Below are 26,625 nucleotides of genomic sequence, written 5' to 3'. Positions count from 1 at the left end.
AGTGTAAACTCTGTCATTGTTTTATTGGAATATACCAGAAAAGCAAATCGCCACATTTAAGCCACATTTATAAAAATAGAGGCTGCTTAATGACTCACAGATTACACTACTATGTACAGTATAAATTGTACAGATTGTAGAAGGTAAGTTAAATGAAAGTTTAAATTAAAAAAACAACTTTTACAATATTTTCCTGATCCGCATCTGACTATAGTAAAAAAAAATAGTAAATTGACTGGGAAAAAAAACAGCTGTTTGTGATCTCACTGGACTCTATTCTGTAGAAAAAAAACTTCACTAACCTCTGATACAGATGACATAATCTCTTTGTCATGGTGCAAGTTATTTGGATTGGAATAGATTGTGTTCAGCAATCAAGATGTAAATAAGCTGGACAAAATTTTAAATTGTATTATTATACAGCACTAGTGTATTCTGAAAACACGAACAAAATATACAATGTCCCACTGGCCACAAGGAGGAAATAATTGATGACACCAGATCAATATTATTTAGCAGTACAAAATTTACGATAGACGAGTATTTTTGGAGCTCAAAACAATTATTCTTTTTATTTTACAGTAGATAAGGATAAAAGGCATCTATGTACAATTGCATTATTAAGTCCATATTGTTAAAGAACAGATGAATGGCAAACCAATTATCCAAAATTTCACACAAACTTAGATTTTTATATAAAGATGTATAGGCTATATATCATGGTATCACATATAAAAACCTTGAATTATTTGCCCTCCCTGCCATTTCATACACTATTCTGTAGCTTTGACTTTTCATCCTAATTTTTCTTAACTCCTCATCTTGTTAAGTAACATAACCCACTGCCACAACCTTCACAATAACTTCAATCCACCACTAAGTTTATAGGTTCATAATCATAATTAAGTACAAGTATTCTGTAATACAGTGGTTGAGTTGGAGCAGTTAATATTCATTATACCAGGATATTTCCAAATCCCTTGAGCTTTGTAACACTCCTATTCAACTATTATTGTGTATAACTTCTTTATTCATTAATCAACCTCAGTAACTGTGGTAATTAGACTGCCAAAATAGTTATCTATAATAAAAAAGTCACACATTCATAAATCTCATCTTTCCTCAAACTCTCATTCAAATAATAACTATCTTTGAAAAAGTTATGAAGACAACTCACTAAATGTCACTTGTACAGACCAAACTGTTACAAAAAGCTGACATATAGCATCTTTAACGTGGAAAAATGTCTAAAAGCGTAATATAAAAAATGGACGCCAAGCTAAACAAGATTAATAGGGGTGATCGAAAGCTTGGTCAAAGTGGATTGAAGGCGGGCCCTAAAGGAGAGAGGGAGGAGAGGCAGAGGAGTTAAGGAAGAGAATCTCAGAGCATAGGGCCTAGGTGGCTGAAGGCATGGCCACCAATAGTGAGGTGAAGGAGCAGGACTTGGGATAGCATGTGGGAAGCAGAGATTTAAATCAGCTTATGTTTATGGAGAGGGATGCATCGGATGTGGCAAAGGTAAGGATAAGCATTTCAGCAGCAGATGCGCTGAGTTACGGGCAGAGGCGGGCAATATTACGGAGATAGGCGTACGGAGGACTGGAGGGTTGCTAATGTTATACCACTATTCAAGAAAGGGGAAAGGAATAAACCAGGAAACTACAGGCCAGTCAGCCTAACATCAGTGGTGGGGAAGTTATTGGAAACCATTATTAGGAAGAAAACAAACTTTCATTTGGAAAGGCATGGGTTAATCAAGGAGAGCCAACATGCATTTGTTAAAGGCAAATCGTGCTGACTAACTTGGTTGAATTCTTTGATGAGGTAACAGAGATGGTTGATCAAGGTAGTGCAATGGATGTTGCATATATGGGCTTTCGGAAGGCATTCGACAAAGTGCCACACAGGAAGCTTATTAAGAAGATGGAAGCCCCTGGAATTAAAGGAAAAGTGGCGGTATGGATAAGAAATTGGCTTAGTGACAAGAAGCAAAGGGTGGTGGTGGATGGATGTTTTTCAGATTGGGAGTTGGTTTGCAGTGGTTCTCCCCAAGGGTCAGTTTTGGGTCCTTTACTCTTTTCAATTTTTATAAGCGACCTAGACTCGAGTGCAGGAAGCAGCATTATAAAGTTTGCAGATAATACGAAACTTGGCAAAGTAGTAGATAGCGATGAGGATAGTTTATAAGCTTCAGAATGACAGACAGGTTGGTGAAATGGACGGAAGCATGGTAGATGGAGTTCAATGCGGAGAACTATAAAGTGATGCACTTTGGAAGGACTAATATGGAAAGACAGTATATTATAAATGGCACGATTTTGAAAAGTGTAGATGAGCAAAGAGATCTTGGTATCCATATACACAAATCCTTAAAGCTGGCAGGGCAAGTTGATAAGGTGTTAAAAAAGCATATGGGTTACTTGGATTTATAAATAGAGGAATAGAATATAAAAACAAAGAGATCGTGCTAGAACTTTATAAATGACTGGTTAGGACTCAGCTGCAATATTGTGGACAATTCTGGACACCATACTTTCGGAAAAATGTAAGGGCCTTAGAAAGGGTACAGAGGAGGTTTACCAGGGTGTTACCAGGGATGAGGGACTCCAGTTATGAGAAGTTGGAAAAGTTAGGACTATTCTCCTTGGAACAAAGAAGGTTAAGAGGTGACCTTGATAGAGTAGAGAGAGAAAAACTATTCCCTCTGGATAACCTGAGGTCATTGATTTAAAATCATTGGCAAAAGATCTAGAGGGGAGATGAGAAATTTTTTACACTCAAGAGTTGTTGGGATCTGGAACGGTCTACTTGAAACAGTGGTGGAAGCTAATTCCATAAATTTTAAAAAGGGAGTTGGACAGGTACTTGAGGATGAGGAACTTACAGGGTTACGGATGAAAAGCGGGGATGTGGGACTAAACACAACTGCTCATTCTAAGAGCTAGCACAGACACGACCGGTCGAATGGCCTCCTTCTGTGCTGTAAGTTTCTATGATTCTATGAGAAGTAGGCAGTCACAGTTAGAGGGCGTCATTTGTGACTCTGGTTAGAGCAATTACAATGGGCTGTAACTGGTGCAGAAACCTAGTTAGAGCGATTCAAACAGGAATTTGCAGGAAAGATGGGCATGTATTTGGGAGCGACAACACGTTCAACTTGCGAGGAAAAGGTTGGAAATGGGGCAGTAGTTAGCAAGGACAGAGGTCTAGGGGTGTTTTATTTTTTAGGAGTGGGGTGGTGATGGTGATTTTGAAAGGGAGCAGGACAGTATCTGAGGGAAGGAAACCATTCACAAAGTAGCATGAGGGCCAGGAAGGGAAGTTGGATGGTCAGCAGTTTAGTAGGAAAAGGGTCAAGAGAACAGGTATCGTGGTCAAGATGATTTCAGAGAGGGCATGGAGATTTCAGAGGAGATAACAAAGAAACTAGAGGGAGAAACAGATTCAGGGCTAAGTGGAGGGGGGCAGCAGAGGCAGCTGAAAAGATGGTCTCAATCTTAGTGACACGGAAGTCCATGAGCTCTTATTGGAGGTGTGGGTGGAGAAGCAAGGCAGAGACGTTTAATGATGCAACTGGTAATAAAGAAAGAAGCCAGGGGTTATCTTTGCTCTCCAGGATGATCTTGGAATAGTGAGTGGTTTTGGCAGAGGAAAATGAGCCTCAATGGTGCTTGATGGGGTCCAGCCAGGTCTGGTGATCGATAACTAAGCCAGTTGTGTACCAGATACACTCTAGTCTGCACACCTTGGACACACTCTAGTCTGCACACATTGGACATGAGGAAGCGAAGATAGGGACCAATTTGTAGGAACACCCAGGATGGGAGGTAATAAAGGTTTTGCTGGGGAAAAGGTCATCAAAAGTAGAAATGAAGGAATGGTTAAACAAATTGACAGTTGTAGAAATATTGTAGCAAATGGAAGACCAAAGGCTAAGCAATTGGGAATTTGAAAGTGCATAGTAAGTGACTTGAGGGAGAATATTTTCCAGTGGTGGCCACAGAAGGAATTGAAATTGGAAGGAGGTAAGGAGATGTCGGTGGTGAGGGATACAAGTAGTCCGAGGTGGCCATATAAAACATAAAGCAAAATAAAATAGGGCTTTTCACCTCTGAGACTTGGGTTTGAATTCAAACCAAACTAACAAGATGAAAATCTCCTCTGTCTGCATGCTATAAACATTCTTTGTGAAAGTGAGTTTGGACAGGCTTAAATCAGTTCCTAGAGCACATGGACCCATACCAAAAATTAGCACTAATTTGATGCCAATTGGTAATCCCACTCAGATAGGCCCCAAGATGGCTGATATGAGAAATGGAAAAATGTCCCAATGGTAAAGTAAGCACTGATTGACCTGGATGTGCTAATGCTGACATGTTTCTGAAATGGAAAATATTACATTCCCCAACACTGCTAGTAGATAGATGAGCATTGAGAAAAAGAAGCAAATTCACAAAATGTTAAAGTGGACACAAAGGTAATTCATTAAAAAATAATTTTTAATGCAACGATAAAACCTAGCAGACATTTTCAAACCAACAGTGCTTTTAAAATAAATGTTTACTTCAGCCTTTGCTGATCTATCCCACAGGATTATGACAGAGAGGACAGAAATTGTGGTTGCTTATATCCTGTTCACGAGCACAATGTTTACAGACACCACACATCCAGAACTGGTAGTCTGCAATTGGCCGTCCTGTCACAACACAAGTTGGAAGTTTCCCTTCTCCTCTGCTGGAAAGAAATGAGAAACATTACACATTTTTCATTAATACAAAGTTTATAACAAATGCAATTTTTATAAGATTACATTGCTGCAATCCACTTTGAGGACGCAAAAGCAAATAAATAAATAAAACTTTTTTAATCAGCTCTTCAGCATCACTGTCTTATTGACATTCAAAGTGAAGAACAAAGCCAATAGAATAAAATCAGGCATGGCTAAGATGGCCTTATTTGCATATTATGCCAGACAAAACCTACTAGGATGATTTCAATTTAAGAGATAATTTACACTATTAATACTCCACATTTGTGTGATAGTATGTCCCCAAAGTGCAGCTTTTAAAGCCAGAGAAAGCATTTATATAACAACTTATCGCATCTCCCAGAAACATGCCAAAGTGCTTTGTATACTTTGATTACTGTTTGGAGTTCAGTCTCTTTTGTAGGCAAATGTGGTGGCCATTTTGTGTATAATTCCCAATGCCATAGCGTGTTCTGGTGGAGTTCAGCTCAATTTCCATTCAATGAAATTCTTCCTGAGTTATGTTGCTGCTTCTACCAGGGATTATTTCACAGATACTGTGAAAATGTTCTGCAATGATTTCTCATTCACCCATATCGTCACAGCAATAGTGCTGAGATTTCATCCTTGGCCCTTTCTGTTTCTTGTCTACACACTGCTTGTTGTCAGAATCATGAGTAGGCATTGAATTTGCTTCCATATGTATGCTAATGGCATGTAACTCTACTTCCACCATGCTTGAATCCACAATCACCACTGTGCTCTCTCATTGCTCATTTAACATCAAGTTATGGATGAACCAGATCTTTTTCTAACTTATTAGCAAAACTACAGCCATCCATTTAGGCCCCTAACAAAAACTCTAAAACCTAGCCTCCAGTTCCACCCCCTCTCCGTCTGCTCACCCAGGCTGAATCAGACTGTGGGTATCCTTGGTTTGACTCAGAACTTCAAAACCCCATATCCCGTTCATCACCGAGGTCACCTATTTCCACCTCAAAACCATTACCTGCCACCGCTCTTACCTCTCCCTCACCACCACCAAAACTTTCATCCATGTTTTTGTCACCCACAGGCTCACCTTCTCCGATGCTCTCTTCGCCATTTTTTGAACTCCACCCTACATAAACTTTAAATTGCCCAAAACATCGCCACTGAATCCTATCTGCACTAAGCCCTGCTCTCCTATTATTCCTATCCTCAGCAACTTCCATTGGCGCCATATCTTCAACCGCACTGAATTTCAAATCCTTAGACTTGTCTACAAGTCCCTCTATAGTCTTGTCACTCCTTACCTCTGCAAAGCCCTCCAGCCCCAAGTGCCAGCATGTACCCTCTGTTCTTACCATTCTGACCACATTTGCATTCCCTGTCCCTCTGCTTCAATTTGGTGACACAGCCTTCAGCTATCTTGGTCCCATACTCTGAAATTCTCTTCTTAAACCCTTCTGCTTTCTTACCCCAAATTTCAAAATCCTTCTTAGCATCCTTTTGGCCATGCCTTTAGTCACCTCCCCATCTCTTCTACTATTGCTCGGTGTCCATTTTTGCTCATTGAAGCACCTTGGAAAGTTTTACTATGTTAAGGATTCTAGCTGTTACTACTAAACACTCTTCAACAAAACCATTCTGCAATATTAAAAGATCAAGCATTTTGCACCCACCCTTCTGGGAGACTGTCCAGATCAGATTTCTTGCCATCTTTGGGGCTGTGCTTGATGAAGATCTCAAGGGCCAGGTCCTCATATTGCTGTCTCTGCTCTGACGTCAACGTGTCTAAAGATTCAAGCTTGATAAAAGCTTTGGAACATGTCCCAAAGGCCCGATTAGCACAGGCAGAGAGTGCCAATAAAGAGTAAATCTCCACTGATGGTATTATATCTTCATAGTCGCGCAAATGAAGTGCTGCAAATTTACAACATGAAATTATATTTGGTTTCATGACAATCTATCTACAAAAGGCACATATAATTAAAAGACTCATCTTGATCAAAGGACAACTTTCAAACTAATCAAATTCAAAATTAAATTACATTGAAACATTTTAGACATAGACATATATTTCCTTTGATAATGCTGAACCATATGTTTTGAATCTGATTCATGTGGCTCAGGATGATCCTCTTGGGTAACTGACTTTCTGTATCAAGACAGGGCTTAGGGACTAGCAGAGTCTGCTTTTGATACTTGAGCTAGTAATTGCTAAACTTGGGTGTCCTACACATCTCTAACCTAAGGGCAGGACTCAAAAGTTTCTTTACATCTAAATAAACAAAACCAAAATGTAATTCTTTTAGAGGCATAGGAGGCCCCAAATCTTGGAGGTCCATGAAAGGATTCCAGGGGCATCTTCAAGTCGTCAAATTTATTTCAGAATTTTTCTGGATTTGTTGATTTATGAGCATGTTATTTCCACTACTACAACTGTTTCTTTTGGATAGCTAGCATTTTTCAGCAGTTAGGACAGGAAGCCCTGTCAATATTTGCAGGAAGTCCTTGCACATGTGCCAATATTAGCAGGTAGCTCCTTGCACAGAAACATTTGAAAACCACTGCCTAAAAAAATAATTTCCAGCACAAAGAATAGGAAACAGTACTTTTGAGAGGTGTAATGTCAGACTGAAAGAGAGAAAGAAAGTGTTGAATGGAGTCTCACATGGGTCATTGTTTCTAATTTACATAATTCCAAAACAAACTGAAAATTGCACAGATTTGCTGAGAACAAAAATAGGAAGAGTGGTAGAGATAGAAGCTGCAGCAAAAGATATGCAAAATAATTCAGATCAGTTGTGCAATTGAGCAGACACATGGCAAATGGAATTTAACACTGATAAATGTAAAGTATTGTACATAAGTGAAAAATGTGTGCCATTACAACAGTCACTACACTTCAAAAATGCTTCATTGGTTATAAAGCACTTTGGGATATCCTGAGCTCATGAAAGGCGCGATAAAAACACAAGTCCTTCTTTCTTATAAGTATACAGTGAATGGAACAGAATTGGACAGGAAGACAAAGAATGTCACTTTCAATGTACAGAAATGGTAAAGAGTAACAAGACTGATCCAAAGTGTACAGGAGCTATGAAAAAAGATTAAAGCTAAAGGTTTAATCCAGAAAGATGATGGTTAAGAGGTACATCAAAGTAGATAAAATACTACACACTAGGTAAACCCAGATTATTACTTCAAGATAGCCAATAAAGTAGGACCAAAGGATATAAATGAAAATGAGTGAAAAGTAAAATTATTATAGATATCAGGAAAATACTCTTGATTAAAAGAATGATACTAAGGAAGGTAATGGGGGCACAAACTTGGGTTGTTCAAAATACAATTACACACCACAATATTAGAGAGATAAGCTTCAATAGTCTTTTATGATCCTGACTTTTCTTGTGTTCTTAAGTGCCCCAGAATTAACTAGTTCAAATGTTTATTCCCCTAAGCATCCAGAGAAGGTTTCAGAACACATGAGGGATAGTGTGGTAAACCACTGTTAACCTGTACATGCCTGTGTGGTAAACCACTGTTAACCCTGTACAAGTCCAGGCATGTCTCAGCCCCTGGCTCCACCCCTAAGCCCGGGTATAAAGGTGACTCACCACCCTTCCCCCGGGAGCTCTTAGGATGGATTCACTAGCAGAGGCATGCTCTAGTTCTTAGTCAATAAAAGCCTACTTCATTTAAGTCCATCTCGTAGTCTTTGGTATTGTTGATAGCGCATCAGATAGTTATTTACTACTTATTATATTGCATAATTCTGCTGTTAAACTTGTATGGTTGTACCTCTTGCAAAACATAAAGGCCTAGAAATTCGGTGGCGCCCCGTTTGGGGCGCCAGTCTCGCCTGGGCGCCGGAAGTACCACCCCAGAAGGAGCCGCGAGCGCCAGCCTGATATTCAGTTTGAGCGCCCCAGAGGGAAGCGCGGCGCTGCTCGAGGCGCCCCGCTGAAAATTGCAGTGCCACACGCTGCAGCATGGCGCGCTGCGGTACTGCAGGCCTTCCTCCCCTTCTTAAAGGGGAGGGGCCTGTTGCAGCGCGATCGGAGATCGCGAGTGCCGGCAAAAGAGCCCGGCACCGAGGAGAAGTGCCAGGCTCTTGGGACACAGCCGGCACTACCCGGGGGGGCCTCAGGAGGCTGGGGACAGCAGCGCGGAGAGGTGCTGGCAGGCGGCCAACAACAAAAATGGCCGCCCCGCACCTCTCCTTTAATTTACGCCTCTACCGCCGCAGGTGGGCCCCCCTGAACCGGTCGCAGATTGCGACTGGTGTTACAGTGGGGGGCACTACCAAATATCGCAATCGGGGCAGTAGCGGGGCGCTGCGCACACCGATGACATCATCGGTGGCGGTGCAGCGCTACAGGCTAACGCCGCCATTAGCGCCCCGCTAAATTTAGCGGGAGGCGTGGCCAGTGGCGCTAAACCCACTATGTGCCCTCTTTGGGTGCTAACTGGTGGCGCAGCCCACCGAATTTCTAGGCCAAAGTATAATGACTGGCACATAATTTTTAAACTATCCTATTTAACTCTAGACATCTCTAAAGTTTAGCCATAACAAACTTTAAAACAGCTGAAAAACGTAAAGATTTACAAACAGAAGTCCTGGCTCCAATGACGAGCCGCAACAGAAACTATAAATATTTATAATAGCTCTTCTATAGTGTGAAACTTTGTATTAATTATTTTGGACCCATTCATTCAAGTTCTATTAATAATACATGCAGGAAGATACATTGAGAGCTATTAATTCTTTTGATAGACATTCCATAATTTTATTACAACCGCAAGACATAATTTATTTTGATTATTTTTAACATCTTCATTTTGGGACATCCTGAGCTCGTGAAACGCGCAATATAAGTGCAAGTGGGTGATGGGAAAGCATTTATGATTGACAAATATTTAAACTAAAACCAGATGTTCAATATTCAAAGCTGTGCTGCTACTTTACAAGAAAAGGCAGTGTTGTAGCAACTTAAAATATAACAGACTGCTTAATAAAATAAATCAGTGTCTCCATGATGGTTTACCAGGGTAAAATAGGACAGTTGATAAAAGATGCACTAGACATTCCACTGTGGTACCACTATATACGATTAATAGCATGACAGTATTGTAGAATGTACTGAAAGCAGAAAAGAAATATTGCTAACCAAATTTGACAGTTCATCTGAGAATACTCCTTTCACATACAGACACCACTGTATATTTTGAAACTGACCAAAACATTAAAAAAATCTCACATCCTTTCATGCATCACTGTCTTGCTCGTATACCGTATATACTTGCGCATAAGACGAGAAATATAGGTCACTGTACTTAAAAGTATGCCCCTCTCCTAATCCCTCTCAGGCAGAACCACACTTGACCCTGCTTTCAAACAGAGGTCGACTTGACCTGAATCTATTCTCACAAGAACCCAACCTGATCTCGCTTTTGGCCTGAAATGCTAGATCAGCTGTTCCAAAATCAGCTGATCCTCTTCCTAACAGAAGCTGATCCAATTGGAGAACACAGGGATGCATTCGTATTTTCAATGGCAAGATCAGCTGAAACTGGAACAAGTGAAATGCCACATCTTACATTAAAAAAATAAAAATCACTATTAACTACCAGTAAAGAGATACTTTAGTCTTACAAGATGAGGGTCAGCACTCTGGACATCATTGACTGGTCTAGAATGTTCTCTTGTCTTAAGTGACGATCAAAAATTTTGTTTTTCACATCAATATCACAAGAACAGTAAAATAAATGAAAGCAATTATTATCAGTCTTCACTACAACAAGGTGGAAGGAAGGAAAGATTGTATCTAAAGGTCCCTCAAAATGCAACAAAACTGAAATTTCTCTTTCTGATTAGGTCAAATCAGAACGAGCACACCTACTTCCACCTCTAATATCGCCCAACTCCCCCCACCCGCGCCTCATCCCATCTGCTGCGGAGACCCTCGTCCACGCTTTTGTTACCTCCTGACTCGACTATTCCAATGCTCTCCTGGCCGGCCTCCCATTTTCTACCCTCCATAAACTTGCTCATCCAAAAATCAGCTGCCTGCATCCTAACTCGCACCAAGAGGAGGTTACGGAGATAGGGAGGGGAGGGGCTAGAGTGATTTGAAAACAAGGATGATCGTTAGGGGCATGCACCCACAGCAATAAAATTATTCTATTTCAACATTCAGCACTAATTTGGCAATCTCACTCAGAGACGCCACACTAAGGCTGGTGTTGGAAATGCTACAATGGGGATGCTCTACCAAAGTTGTGATTGAGGCACATTGTTGGGACAGAATAGAAGAAGCTATACTTTGCATCTAAGTGTTATAGAGAATGCTTAATGCTAACAAAGTATTACATTCTCCAGCACTACTGTCACTTGATGAGCACATTTTTTTTCTGTCAGTGGGGCAGAACCAGGCAGTCATTACTTTGGGGTTCAGTATAAATGGGGAAATGCAAACGGGAGCTTTATGCCTCAGTGACGAAAGCATAGTCAGTCAGGCAAATGATTTTCTACAGGCATTAAAAGTCATCCAAATAGTGTGGGACTGGTGTAGGCCAGAAGTACATTCAAAATCCAGTTGTATTTTTACAACAACATAGCAGCTTTCACGGTCATTTGCTCCTGGTGCTAGCCCACAAATGATCAGATTTATTAAATTCACTTTCACAAATTGCTACAGTGGGAGTTGAACTCTCAATTTCTGGGTGGCTAGTCCAGTATCAGAATCACTATACTACCATACCATTCCTCTGGCAAACAATGGCCTAGAAATTCGTGACCACCACAAAAGCTGGGTGTTAACGGCCGCCAAAAATGGTGGCGCTGGCAGGGCCGAAAAATTGGCACTGGGGTCTAATTAACATTAGCCCAGTGCTTAGCTCACCGTACAACACCGTCCTGGTGGCGTTGGTCCCGGCAGGAGGCCCCAATGTAGTGTGGCCAAAGCGTCATTGCAGCTAGAACTGACTCTCTGAAAGCAAGGCTGTCATTTCAGGAAGCATTGTCGGTTTCTTAAAGGGGCAATGCCTTCTGAAATGAAAAAAAATAAAAATGATGTAAAAATATGCAGTTTCTAGCCATTACAGCTCAAATGCCTTTGGGGAAAAAAAAAATAACATTAAGAATAATTCCCAAATGGCAGTCTTCAGCTCTTAAAGCTGAATTCCCTTCCGCACCTAAACAAATGGGAAAAGTGCTTCAGCACTAACACAAATGGCTCATCAAGCCAGGGAAGGGGCACCCAGGGTTTCACATGCAGCACTCCAGCTTTGTGCAGGGGGTCAACACTACAAGAGAGGTCTAGAGGTGTCTCTACCCACAGGGGCCAGGAGGCCCTCCAGAAAGAACGATGTGGGACCACATCACTGAGGCCGTCACTGCCAGCAATGTCGCCCCCACCACCTGGCTCCAGTGCCCAAAGAAGCTTCATGACCTCAGACGAGTGGTCAAGGTCAGTGAATGCATCTTCAAAAGCTGTCTCCTACCAACTGCACCACTAGCCTCACACACTTCTCAATGCACAACTCCCCCCCACCCCCACAATCACTCACGTACCAACAATCTGCACCAATCACGAAGCACACCTCCCATTCCTAGCTTCACCTCACCCCCTTGGAGGAGACGGTGCTAGCCATTCTTGGCAGAGGCATGGCTGAGCCTTTGGCCAGCGGCAGGGCAGAAAGGATAAAAGATGCTGGTATCCTCATATGTTATCCTCTTTCTCGCATGCACCGCTTGCTTTCCCACCCTCCCCTCACCACAACTCCACCCTTGCGCCATCCTGATTTCACACACCCAAGAAATGCAGCCTGCCCAGCCAGTGGTTGACCAAGAAGAGGGAAAGGAGAGTGAAGAAAAAGAAACATCGTCACTTGATTTCACACTCCCAGCCACCAGCTCAAGGTCGACCAGCAAGGCCATTTGCAATGTACTCCACTGATAGTCAGCAGCCTTCCAACAGCCATGCTGCAGACACTGGGGTAGCACTGTGTGACATCAGAAGGATAGGTAAAGGCACACACAAGACAGTCACTAAGGGAATGCATAAGGGTGCTGAGTTGATTTCTTGATGTCACTTTGGATGGATAGATGTATAAAGCTGGATTGGAAAGTTTGCTTTGTGGTGGTTTTTATTTCAGCATTGCAACCAAGAAGTGCTGTGATGGTCAGTAAAAGAGGGAAGATAAGGTGTGGAACAAATGTTGAAAGGGGAATTGGGGTTGTGGTCACTGGCACCGCAGGCAGATGATTCCATCCTGGATATCCTGGCCAGAAAGGGGCTGTCTGGGATGCTTCCTCTTCTTCTGCTTCCTCCTCTTCCGCTATCTCAATAAAATAAAAAAAAATCCAGTTCAAAAGCTTAAATGCAAACTTACCTGAAAGACGTATGTGTCCCTTTAAGAGGTGCTGACAGCGTCTCGGTCAGTCTGCTGAATGCTGGTTTTCATGGCGCGCTTAGGACCCAGCGCTAAGTTGGCAGTTTGTGGCGGCGACGTTAAGTCGGCGTGGCGTCTCTTCATTTAGATTTCCAGGGCCAGCGTTGCTATCGGCAGTGCTAAGGTCCTCACCAAAATGGCAGCCGCCGAGTCCCACACCATGGAAGGGCGATAGAGTGGCGGGTGCCATTTTTCACCAGGATCCCGGTGGCAACTCATGGCGGTAAGTGGCCCAATTTCTAGGCCAATGTATGTTTGAGTTATGCAGCAGTACAAGGCTGACTGTCTAATAATACTGATGTCCTGGAATGAGCTTGTAGCATAAAAGTTTAGCAGATGGTGACCTTCACAGCTATTGGCAGTGCAGTGCCTATGGTGGATGTAGGCAGCAGGTCAAATTGCAGTGTGCGTCAAAACTCACTGATGACTTCCTTTGTGAAACGCAGCGATTAGAAGCCCCACAGAATGAAGCAAAAATGGTAGATGGTGAAACAGTTGTCAGCAGTGAAAAGAAACAAAACAAATCCAGATTGGTTGAGAAATAAGCTTTTGTTTAATACTTTTATAATAACTGCTGGGCCTTTTACATTTATTTCAGCCTTTTGCTTATCCCTGAGCAATGCTTAATGCTCGTTTTATATGAACGTGATGAACATGAAGTTACACAAAGCACCTCTGTATTAACAGTCCTTGTTACCCTCTTCACTACTCCCTTAATCCTGCATTAAAGAACATGGAAACTATTCAACCAACATTTATGCCAATGTAGATGCCTTAAAGGCCCCTACCTATTCGGTCTACCAGTCTCTCCAAGGTTGAGCCCAGAGTCTGGAAGCCATTTGAGCTTCTACCAAGCAGCGAAGGCTGATGACATAGACTCCTGCTGTGAGGGCCCAGTTCCAGTGGCCCTGGAGGAGACCATGAGCTCCAAGGTGGACTGCAGAGTAATGATGCTGTGCAAGATGACAATACACAAGCTGTAAACGGACTCCTCTATAATTACAGCCGTGGTGCTGAAGCTCTTTGGCAGGCCTTCCAATGCATTGTATAACCGCTTTTGTGAGGCAAGCAGTTTTATTTTCATTGCTGGACCTCTTAAAGCCACATCTCTGTCCTCCTCAGCAAAGCTGGGAGAAGACCTTACCCTCTGCCAAGCCATCTCCAGGGCTGTCTCTGCCACCACTACTTGCTCCTGCTTATTTGTGCTGGGTTTGTCACCACATGCAGATCCCTATAACACTGTCAAACCCACCCTGGGTGCTAATCTCTGTGCAGGTGCTGGGGAGGATGGAACACATGACAGTGCCCCCTCAGAAGAATTGTCCTCCTCGGAGGTATCTTTTTCTGGAGGCTCTTAGGGACAAGAGAGGATGGCACTGAGATTCTGCACAATGCAGCTTGATGTCAAGCTGACTGTGGTTTTTCTGATACATTAAGGGGTAAAAGTAATAATCAGTTAAGTCCCCAGCCTCAAAATATCCAATTCGTACAACTTTCGAGGGGCCACTAATGTCGAGAACTAGCTGCCCAAGCTCAGAGAGGATCACAATGCTGGATGTTCCACCCTGGTCCGAGTCCTCTCCTTCATGTTGTGTGCCTGCTGAAAGAAAGCATGAGAGTTAGTGAGTGGCTTCTGAAAAGGAAAGTGCACTTGTAGGGCTTCTACTTGTTGTGCATATTGAGGTGTTGGATGGCTGGAGTGTGAAGTGAGGAAGGAGTCATCAGAGAAGTTCCTTGTTCTGCAAATAGCTATCATGTGAGAACAGAATGCTGTTAGTGGCTACTGTGAGTGAAACAAGTAAGAGGTGAGAGTGTGTTTAGATGGAGAATGAGAGGTGGTATAGAGTGCCAATATGCTGGCGGGTGAAGGATGTGTTGCAGAGGAGGGAATTATTCAGACTGCTGGGAAAGGGGTGAGTGGGAGGGGGAGAAGGAGAAGGACTGTTGCCAGGTGCTATTGAGAGAGATGGAGAAATAAAGAGCTGTACTCATCCTTGCTACTCTTATCAGGTCATTGAAATGTTTCCTCCATTGAATCTAGCTCCTGAGGGTGATGATTCTGGAGTTGACAATCTCCACTACCTCTCTCCAGGCCCGGTGAATAATCATTTTTGGCATCTTCCTGCTATTGGTAGGAAAGAAGACTTCGTCTTCATGTCTTCAACCAGGACCTCCAGTGAGGTTTCAGAAAACCTGGGGGTTTGCTTCAGACTCATTGCTGCAGAAAATCTTCTTACAACAATCTCACAGAGCAATCTGCCAGAAGTGGTGCATTCTCGCTTTAAATGGGCCTCTGGAATACCGCCTGAAAGTACATGTTGAAAGTGTCCGGGCTTCCCGTTCCCAACACAATCGGCTGGGAAACTCGACAGTCAAAATTGAAATGAGGACCGGGAGTTACCCTGGGCCTGAAACTTAGGCCAGCAAATGCATTTTGCACTCACCCCACCCTCCAAGCCGCCTGAAACCTGCTCAGTGTTAAAACTGACCTCAACATCCACACAAGTTGTTTGCACTCAGTGATGAATATTTTAGTTTCTGTGCAAGTAGATAGACTTATCCTAGAATTACCAAGCATTTAATGCGCGCAAACTAAATTAATTATTTGCATCACAATCATAAATTGTACTCTAGTTACAGGAACTATTTTCACTTCAATAGCTTGGGGAATTTTTCCACTAACATAAAATAAAATACCTAGGCCTAGAAATTCAGTATAGCCACATTTGGGGCGCTACAGCCGGGCGGCCGCTAAAGTTTGCGCCCGGCGCAACTTCGCGCCACCTTCGCCAATATTCAGTGACATCACCCCAAGAGGTTGCTGCTGCGCTAAAACAGGCGATGCACGACTATCATTAGGCGCTAAGCCGGCGGCCCGGGGCGAAACCCCCGAGGGCGGGCGCAGCGCAGGTGCGGCGAGCTGCTGATTGACGGCAGACACTCTGGCGCCGGTGAGCTCTTAAAGGGGGAGGGTGGATTTGTTTTTTTGAAAGGCCGAGACTGGTGTATTTGTGTTTTTTGAAAGGCCGAGACTGGTCGATTTGTGTTTTTTGGGGGGGCTTCTCTCCATTAGTTTGTAATGTGGGAAGGGCACAGAGGTTTCAAAGAAATAAATGTTCTTAAATCGCACTGTCCATGCTTTCTTTTGGAAGTCCTGGTTGCCCTGCTCGGCTGAGGGCTTGTGGAGCGGCTACATTCTTCTTGTGCCATTGGCACAAGCCATTCCCTGAGAGGGGGCCTAGAACCGACGTTCAATAAGCCGCCGACGGGCGGCCCTTGCACTTTCTGCCTCCCTCCTGTGCTGGTCCTCCTCCTCCTCCTCCTCTGGTGGTCCTCCAATGTCTGGTGGCAGTGGCTGAGTCCTGCGGATAGCCAGGTTGTGCAGCATGCAGCACACGACCACGAAATGGGAGACTCGCTCAGGCGAATACTGTAGGGCTCCTCCGGAACGATCCAGACAGCGGAACCGTTGCTTCAGGACGCCGATTGTTTGCTCAATGATGTTCCTGGTTGCTTGATGGCTGTCATTGTATCCCTCGTCAGCAGGGGTGCTGGGCGCACGGAGCGGGGTCATCAGCCATGTGCACAAAGGATAGCCTTTGTCCCCGAGAAGCCATCCTCGTGGGTGAGGCTGGGCCTGGAACATGTCTGCCACAGAAGTCTGGCGCAGGATGAAGGCATCGTGGCTGCTGCCTGGAAAGCGGGCATTGACAGCTAGGATGAGCTGCCTGTGGTCACACACCAACTGCACGTTGAGCGAATGGTAGCCCTTCCGGTTGCGGTAATCCTCGGCATTCTCCAGAGGTGCCCGCAAAGCCACATGCGTGCAGTCAATGGCGCCCTGCACCATGGGGAAGCCCGCTAATGCTGCAAAGCCCATTGCACGCTGTTGCTGCTTGACAAGGGCCATGGAGAAGGAGATGAACTGACGTCTCCTTCTGAAAAGGGCATTGGTCACCTGGCGGATGCAGCAATGCACGGCAAACTGGGAGATGTTGGAAATGTCCCCAGTAGCGGATTGGAAGGAGCCGGTGGCATAGAAGTTGAGAGACACCGTCACCTTCACTGCCACCGACAGAGACGTCCTGCTCCTCAGATGTGGCTGCAGATCTCCGCGAAGCAGGTGGCAGATCTCAGTGACCACCGCCCTTCGGAATCGCAGCCTCCGAACACACTGCTCGTCAGACATGTTCAGATATGAGAACTGCTGGCAGTATACCCTGGGTGGGTAAGGCCTCCTTTGCCGATGCCTGTTGCCCCCTCTCCGTCTGGCCATGTCTGCCACTCTCTCACGGCGTCTGTGAGCCCTTTGAATGCAATGGAGAAGGCCAACGTTTGCACCCATTGCAGCCCCCATTATATGTTTCCAATCAATGATATGGCTCTGAAGTTAAAGACAAGTGGAAAGCTGTGGCCTGAAGCCACAAGTACCTGTGCGAGTGTTGAGCCAAACCAGAAAGATCCGTCTCTCACAAAGAAGGAGTGTTGCAAAATGGCTGCCTTTTCTACTGCAGGAGGAGTGCCCTTTAATTTGCGCCCCCCGCGCCCCACAGCGACTGAGAACCGTTCCCCTCTACCAGTCGCTAGGGGCGCCAGGCGCACAATAGGCCGGCGCCACTGAATTTCCGGTTTGGGGCGAACAAAGGGCGTTGCACGATGAAATGACGTCAGGATCTGCGCGCACAGCTGAGCGCGCGCAAAGGCTTTGCGCCGCCGCTAAATCTTTACTGAAGTTGGGGAGAGGCGCAGATCGCGCTGCGCCCGGCCGCTAGCCGCCTAGCGCCCCACATCTCCTCCTCCTAAGGCGCTAGCGGCTGGCGCAAACAACTGAATTTCTAGGCCCTAGTCTTAAATATCTTCAATCCATAAACATCAGTGCCTAGAAATTTCAGAAGCTTCGCTTCACTGCTAATAGTACAGTGGGACAAGATTTCTGCCCGCCTGTTTGCCCCACCATGACTCTGTCCAAAATCCCAGGGACATGTTCACTTGATTAATTGGAGTGGGTGCTCACAACAGTAATGGCACTACTGGGGTGCCCGGGCTGAGGTGCCAGCTGGATTTCAGAGCGACAGCTTGTTGCTCCATTGGGGGTGCACAGGCCACGTGGCCCGAGCGGACATATTAAACATTTCCAGGTCCTGGCTGCTCTGTGTTTGATGTGCTGCTTCCCAAATGGCAACTGATCAGTTATGATTGGGATCTGGCACTGTGGGTCCCACTTACAACCCTGCAAGTGTAATTACCACTGGCCGTGTACTGTGCGGAACTAGAGGAACTTCCAGGAGGCCAGCATTCTACCAGCCCTGCCTCCAAAAGTGGCATCACAATGGAAGGGAGTGGCAGACAGAAGCAACAGCTACACGCCACTCGCCATTGGAATTTCTGAATCAGGCCAGGAACGTGCAGCAACAGGTTCCACCCCATAATCCTCCCTGCCCCTGCTGCCCAGATAATGCTAATTCCGTGCCAAAAACAGGACAGAATTTCTAGGTTCATCTATTTGAGATCAAATGGAACATACCCGTTTTCATTGCAGCATCTACATAGCCTTCATAAAGCTGACGTTGAGCTAGCAAAAAGAAGTGATAAGCCTCTGCCCCACGCCAAGCATTGTCAATAATACGATTATCTGACAAAGAGGCATCTTCTTCGAGCAACCCAGCTAGAGCTGTTGTAGCCTGAAACAAAGTAAAAGAAATGCAGTACACATTGTGGTTATATATACTCAAACCTAACAGAAATTTATAGAATTCATTTCAAAATAGAATGAAATATGCTCTCTTACACCCTAAATATTTACAAATCTTTCTCTTTTCAGATGCTGAATGATGTGCTGTGTATTTCCAATATTTAAATGTTTGATTTACAATAAACCCTGTTATTACAAGTCATTCTATCAACTAAAATGTGCTAGGGCACAATTCCTGGTCCAAATGAAAAAATTCCAAGCAGTTCTTCAGAATTCATAGCATTACAGATTTATAGAAAATCATTCTTACACATGAATTTACAACAGATCCCAGTTTTATTTTTACATTATTAAACACTTGCTTCACAAGTGGGTCGGTTTCTAAGTGAATTGTCCAGTGTGTAGCTGAGTTGGCTGATCTCAGCCAGGGCAGTTGGGCTGCCTTAGGGCTCCTGAGATTGGGGGAGGGACTATCTGCCAGGATTCCCACTCCTAATAGTTATCCAATAACTTTATGAAGGAACGGTCCCCAGCACTCGGGTAAGTGGTTGGGAGGGGATTAAGAGGGCCTTGACCTCGGGGGAGAGTCTCCTGCTCATCCTGGCCCCATAAGAAAAGTTACAAAAATGAAAATCCCCTTGCCCTCTTCTGGTCCTGGCTCCTCTTCCTGCTAGGTTGGCCTGGCGGGGAAGCTAAAATGGCTTTCCGTGCAGGTCTTCGATAACATTGCAGCCGGGCCCTGATGAAATAATTGGAGCCCGATCTTCATATTTAAAGAAGTACCCCGCTGGCTTCCAGTGGGTGTACCTCTCTCCTACTCAGAAGAGCATGCTATGATCCAAAAAGATGGTGGGATATTGTAGGCAAGTGCTATAGGTCACTTTAAATACCTACCCGCCCAGTTTCCGCTCCAGGCCATCAAAGTTAAAATCGGCTCAAACATAGAATATTCACTTAAGCAGAATACTGAGCCCGGCAGCCATGGAACTGCATCCTAGCATCTCATTGTCTCTAGCCAAATAGGAAATAAAGAAAATCCACGTGCTAAAAATATTAATATTAATTACTCAGAAAACTAAAAACAACACAGCAATTTTCAACAGCTGTAAGCATTTAATTTGAGCTCTCTTGACTTTATATTGGTTAAATGAGAACAGTTGACCACAGTCAAGAATCAAAAGTTGTTTTTTTATATAATGCATTACCTCTGATCTCCTGCCTTTCAATTTTGCTCTCTGAGTGTTCTTTATCTGTTCATGGTAATCTTCCACAAGTAGTGCTGCCAGCACGTAAAGTTTTTTAACTCGTAAAGGTTTGGTTCTCTTTTTTGCTTCTTCCTCAGCAATCTAAACAAAAACACAATACAGTAAAACCGATTTCAGAAGAAGACAAAAAAACCTACAAAACAGATGATTCCAAAGCTACAACACAGTATAACATTTAATCAACTGCTACCTCTTTATTTTGGAGATTCACAATTCATAGGGTATCTGTTCCCCGCCTTAAGTTGCATGGATGATTTACACATTAATAATAGCGAGCAACATTAAACTCTATGTTATTTTGACAGCAAATTCTGGGTCACTGGCCCGGATTTTGTGGTCAGCAGCGAACGAACGGTGCTAGCTGTTCATTACACTGACACTTGCCCATAGACTTTCTGTCGGCTTTTGCACTGCGACTTGTAGTAATTAGAGAGCTGAAACAGTACAGTGCTCTCTACAGGTGATCTGGAATCTGCGTGAACAGGGCAAGCAACGGGAGGGGGGGGGTGCGGGGGTTGTCTCTTTAACCAATCAGATTGAAAAATCCTTATTGAGACACGCAGGTGGGGGTACGATGGTGGGGGAGCTTGGGGGTGCGGGAGCTTGGGTCCAAGAGTTGCAGGTTTAACCCTGGCCGGCCGGGTTTCCTGTGCCTCAGGAAACCCGGCAGCTGAAGGGAGGTGAGGACAGCTTCGGGGAGAAGGTAAGCACCTTTACAGCACTACTTGTGGGCCAGGAGGTGCAGGAGTGCATACCCGAGAAGCAGGAATGCATACCCCTCTTGCCTTGGATCGGTACCCCCCCCACCCCCGCCACAATCAGACCCCTCCATACAAAGACCCTCCGATCAGGTATCGAGCCCCGGCCGGTCAATTAACCTGCATAGCAGGTTAAATCTGACGCTTGCAGCCTCATTAACATTAACATTAAAGTGCCAACCTGCCTCCTGGGCGTGGGTTAGCTGTTGGCCCCCCACCCCACCCGGTCCCGCCTCCATTGAAACTGGAAGTCAGTGAGTTGGAGGCAGGTTGGGGTTGAGATTCAGTTTTTTAACACTTTAACCTCCTACCCAACCCCAACCCACCTGTTTTTTGGGGTTAAAATTCCCCCCGTGTTACCACTGTTCTCCAATGATCAAAGGATCCATAATTCATAAGTACCACAGGTACAAACAAAATCACAGATTGTGCACTAGTTAGTCACAGTGAACTGCTGTTCATAATGCACTATCATTAGTTTAAATTTGTTGTGTTCTATGGCTGTCCAGTATTAAATCCTTCCAGAAGATAATGGGGGAAAAATTCAGTATCGCCCCGTTTGGGGCGCTATTATCGGCCGTGCGCAAAGTTTAGTGCCTGGCCCTAATTATCGCCTCCGACAGCAAACTTGGCTTTTATTGCCCCTGGAGGTGATTGGAGCGCTAAATCAGGCGCTTCACACCTGTCTTAAGGCGCAAAGGCCGAGGAGCGAGGCGCTACCTCAGAGCGCTGGCGAAGCAAGGAAGGGCAAATCAAAATTAACCTGCAAAGTGCTGCTCAGTACTCAAAACTCCTTCACACAGCGTTGAATCTCTCCAGAAGTCTCTCTCTCTCTCTCTGAATGCGTGGTGCAAAAATGTCACCGACAAAAAAAGGCAGGAAGCGGTCGCCTTTAAATAGCGCTCCCCCAGTCCCTTTCTGACAGCATAACGCTCCCCTCAACCTGTTGTTGCTAGCGGCAGGCGGTAAGGCAGTGGGCGCCACTTAATATCCGGTCCGGGGCGCTAACTGGGCATTGCGCACTCGACGGACGTCACGATCTGCCGGCGCAGGAGATCGTGGCGGTAGTGTTTAGCGGCGCTGCAAAATGTCTAGTTAATTTCGCGAGTGGCGCAAACATTACCGCGCCCGGGCACTAGTTGCTTTGCGCCCCAATTGGCGCCCTCTTAAGGCACTAATGGGAGGCACAAACAACTGAATTTTTCCCCCAATGTATATATCACTTCAAAATTTAACTAGGCAGTAAAATTACAGGATAAAAGTTACAAAATAAATTGTAGGAATTCATCTGCTGCTATACTTTTAATTTTAAGTTTCAATAATGGATTTTAGAAATTCTTAAGGGCAGATTTCCAAATAGGAAGACATATGTTCTTATGTAAAGCATTTTGCACAAGAAATAAGTACAGGAGTAGGCCATACGGCTCCTCGAGCCTGCTCCACCATTCAATAAGATCATGGCTGATCATCGACCTCAACTCCACTTTCCCGCCCGATCTCCATATCCCTTGATTCCCCTAGAGTCCAAAAATCTATCTACCTCAGCCTTGAATATACTCAAAGACTCAGCATTCACAACTCTCTGGGCAGAGAATTCCAAAGATTCACAACCCTCTGAGTGAAGAAATTCCTCCTCATCTCAGTGTTAAATGGCTAACCCTTATCCTGAGACTATGCCCCCTAGTTCTAGACACTCCAGTCAGGGGAAACAACCTCTCAGCATCTACCCTGACAATCCCCTTCAGAATCTTGTATGTTTCAATGAGATCACCTATCATTCTTCTAAACTCCAGAGAGTAAAGGCCCATTCTACACAATCTCTCATCATAGGACAGCCCTCTCATCCCAGGAATCAATCTAGTGAACCTTCGTGGCAACGCCTCCAAGGCAAGTATATCCTTCCTTAGATAAGGAGACCAAAACTGTGCACAATACTCCCCTGTACCTGCCTCTAAGAAATCCAAAAATGTACTCAGTTATGGGAATGTGAGGAAACTATTGCTGTACCTTAAACATGAGCTTAGCAGCATCAAGGAAATTATGGGCTTTTCGGTAAAGCTCAATTGCTTCCAAAGTTTTATTCTTCTCCAACAAATGAGACGCATACTTAGCCAGAAGAGATCCAATTTCTTTCATATTGTGATTCTTGGCTAGTTCAACAGCCTTATTCCACTGGAAGATTTTGAGAAAATAGTAAAAATTAGTTGTTTCTTTGTGCTGAATGAAATGCATTAAGAATTACAGTTATAGTTGAAATATTGATAATTTTCCTTCTATACCATGTCTTGAGCATTATGTTTTCTTGTCTCAGCATCCTTTCCATAACCCATGATGCGTACAACAAAGCGTTCACATACTAATACTATCTCATTGGAACAGTTCGTAAGAAAGAAGAGGAGCAAAATACACAATCTGTCAAGAAAATCTAATTTATTTATTCTCTTTTTTGAACTTTTAATTGTTAGTTTTGATTATAGGCCCACTAGCTACCAGAACTAGGAAAGACAAGACCTAAAGCCTTAATAGAAAAAAAGACTTTGCAGGGAGGAGGAAAGAGAATGATGGCTTTGCACATCACTTGTGTAGACTGATCATTTTCCACCATTCAGAAGGACTATCTCCAACATCATGACAACCATTATGAATCTAAAGCTTTCACTTTCTCTAGCGTGCTATCCTTTTTTTTCCTGAAGAGCTCTTATCATCTCAAAGGTGATTCTCTTTAGTGCTAACACTTTGATCATCTCCTTTTACCAAAGTAATAATTCTTCCAGCAGCATATAATCACTCTTCATGATTCTTAAGTTCAGGGAACAACAAATACCTATAATATTTAGAGTATGGCCAGTACTTGTTTAGGCTCTTGTGCTCTCAAAACAGATGACTGACATGCCTCTTAAGAGGCTTGCACTAAAATACAAGATACCTTCTGCTAGGAGGAAGCCATCTTTAACAACTTATAAAGTAATAACATCAAGGTGTCATTTCCGCTACCTCACCGCACTTCCAGAATACTCCCAAACCATCCTAAAGTGGGTGTAAAGCAGTCCCAATTGAGGACTAAGCAGAGAGATTAATAGCTTTCTCTACTTCCTTTAGATTCAAGGGTATATGTTATCTCTTGTTCTAAATCGATGTTAATCATTCCTAATCTAGAAATAGACAGGCACTTCAAAATACAAACACAATACCAAACAAAAATATTAGAAATTAATACCGCTTTTGAAATACTGTAGTACAAAAAAAAGCGCACACATAAAAGTTCTTCTTAGCAAAATTGAAGCCCTTGGGATTAAAGGGTTAGTGACTGTGTGGATATGAAATTGGCTAAGGGACCAAAAGCAGAGAGTAGTGGTGAACTGTGGTAAACCACTGTCATACCTGTCTGTGTCTGTATGTGTATTCCACTAGGTACAGGTCTGGACATGCCTCGGCTGACTCCTCCCACTATTCCAGGTATATAAGTGACTACCTCCCAGTCCCTTAGTATTCTGGACGGGTCGACCACTCGAGACAAGACCTTCATTCTTTAGTTAATAAAAGCCTGATTGTTACTCGCTCAACTTCAGTCTTTTGAGTAATTGATGGCGCATCAATTTTATTAACTAAATTTTTTATAATGGAGAAGATCCTCACACCAGCATGCCTGGACCTGGACAGTCGGGAAGCGGACGCTTCCACCAAGTTTGCTCACTGGCTCACGTGCTTCGAGACATTCCTGACTGCCTCCACTGCGGTCGAAACGGATGCGGACAAACTGTCTGTCCTGTTCTCTAAGGTGAACCACCGAGTGTACTCAGTCATCCGGGATGCGACCTCGTACACAGCCGCCCTCCAGCTCCTCAAGACCCAGTACACGCGCCCTGTGAACGAAGTATACGCTAGGCACCTTCTGGGGAGTCGCAAGCAACAACCTGGGGAATCGACTGAGGAATACCTCCAAGCACTGTCCGTGCTTGGCCGGGCCTGTGGGTGTAAGGCGGTAACGCCCACTAAGTACACGGAGGAACTGATCCGGGATGCCTTCGTAGCGGGCCACAGGTCCAACTACACCAGACAGCGACTGCTGGAGCAGAGTGACCTCACCCTCGACAAAGCCTCCGACATCGCACTAACGCTGGACGCAGCCTTCCGGGGCATGGATGCCTACTCCTCTGCACCGTGGACGCCGCGGGGAACGACAACCTGGGACACGGTAGGACAGCCCCATAGCACCGTGCCACCCCAGCCACAGCCCAACAACGGCCCAACTACCGCAGCAGTGTCCCAAAGCCAGACAGCAGTATCCCAAGGCCAGAAATGCTACTTCTGTGGCCAGGCCAAACACCCCAGAGCGCGCTGCCCGGCGAAGAATGCAACCTGCTCGGGCTGCGGGAAAAAGGGACACTACGCCAGCGTCTGCAAGGCCAAAGCCACCCCGAACGCCAGCAGCGCCGCGTGTGGGCCGTGCGAGCCGCCATCTTGGGCCTCCCCAGCCATGTGCGAACCACCGCAGCAGCAGCCATCTTGGACGACTCCAGCCACATGGGAATCATGGGCGCCGCCATCTTGGACACCAGCCGGGACGCAGCAGACCGCCAACCCCCCCCATCTGATACTCGCAGCGACACACCGACCCCTACGCTGGCCTCTGTGACGCTGGACCAAACGAGACCGCACCAGCTAGCTCGGTCCAAAATGGACGTTAAGGTAAACGGCCATGCAATAAACTGCCTTTTTGACTCCGGGAGCACAGAGAGCTTCATCCACCCCGACACGGTGCGGCGTTGCTCTCTCCCAGTCCTGCCTGCGCACCAGCGGATTTCTATGGCCTCCGAGTCCCAGTCAGCGGACATTGGCGGCTACTGCGTGGTGACACTAGTAGTAGACGGGACTGTGTTCAATAATTTTAAACTCCTGGTCCTGCCCGACCTCTGCGCTGCCGTTCTACTGGGGTTGGATTTCCAGTGCCACCTCAAAAGCGTTACGATGGCGTACGGTGGCCCCCTCCCCCCACTCACAGTCCGCAGCCAGCAGCCTCCAAATTGCCCGCCGCGCACTAGATGCAACCTCTCCACACTCAGAGTCCCACCCCCCCCACTGTTTGCTAACCTCACCCCCGACTGTAAGCCCATCGCCACAAAGAGCAGGCGATACAGTGCCGGGGACAGGGTTTTCATCAAAACCGAAGTGGAACGGCTCCTGAAGGAGGGGATTATTGAGGGCAGCTCCAGCCCCTGGCGAGCCCAGGTTGTGGTCGTTAAGACCGGCGAGAAACAACGCCTGGTCATCGACTACAGCCAAACAATAAACCGCTACACCCTGCTGGACGCCTACCCACTCCCCCGCATAGCTGACATGGTCAACCAGATCGCGCAGTACCGCGTCTTTTCGACCATTGACCTGAAATCAGCGTACCACCAGCTCCCCATCAGCCCTGAAGACCGCCAGTATACTGCTTTTGAGGCAAACGGCCGCCTCTATCACTTCCTTAGGGTTCCCTTCGGCGTTACCAACGGGGTCTCCGTCTTCCAAAGGGAGATGGACCGGATGGTCGATCAAAACGAGCTGCAGGCCACTTTCCCTTACCTAGATAATGTGACCATCTGCGGCCATGACTTGCAGGACCATGACGCAAACCTCGAGAAATTCCTCCGCACCGCCCAACTCCTGAACCTGACATATAACAAGGAGAAGTGCATATTCCGCACAGACCGCCTCGCCATCCTTGGCTGT

General features: G+C 45.2%; 1 protein-coding gene across 1 annotated transcript in view; it reads right to left on the bottom strand.

Annotated features, from left to right (window-relative positions):
• Positions 1-543: 543 nt before the first annotated feature.
• Positions 544-26,625, bottom strand: part of LOC147112527 (WD repeat-containing protein 35-like) — a 79,668-nt gene continuing 53,586 nt past the window's right edge. Inside the window, exons 7-11 of the mRNA XM_085998191.1 lie at positions 22,918-23,082; positions 20,093-20,233; positions 18,720-18,876; positions 6,415-6,655; positions 544-4,737 (exon numbers count right to left, since the gene is read on the bottom strand). Coding sequence (XP_085854317.1) covers positions 4,584-4,737; positions 6,415-6,655; positions 18,720-18,876; positions 20,093-20,233; positions 22,918-23,082 — 858 coding nt within the window. The 3' untranslated portion in view covers positions 544-4,583. The remainder of the gene's footprint in view (positions 4,738-6,414; positions 6,656-18,719; positions 18,877-20,092; positions 20,234-22,917; positions 23,083-26,625) is intronic.

Source organism: Somniosus microcephalus, chromosome 9 (genome assembly GCF_052327205.1).
Source record: "Somniosus microcephalus isolate GS21.2 chromosome 9, FLI_Smic_1.0, whole genome shotgun sequence".
Taxonomy (NCBI): Eukaryota; Metazoa; Chordata; class Chondrichthyes; order Squaliformes; family Somniosidae; genus Somniosus; species Somniosus microcephalus.
Note: the sequence above shows the minus strand (reverse complement) of the source record. Positions and strands in the feature narration are given on the sequence as shown.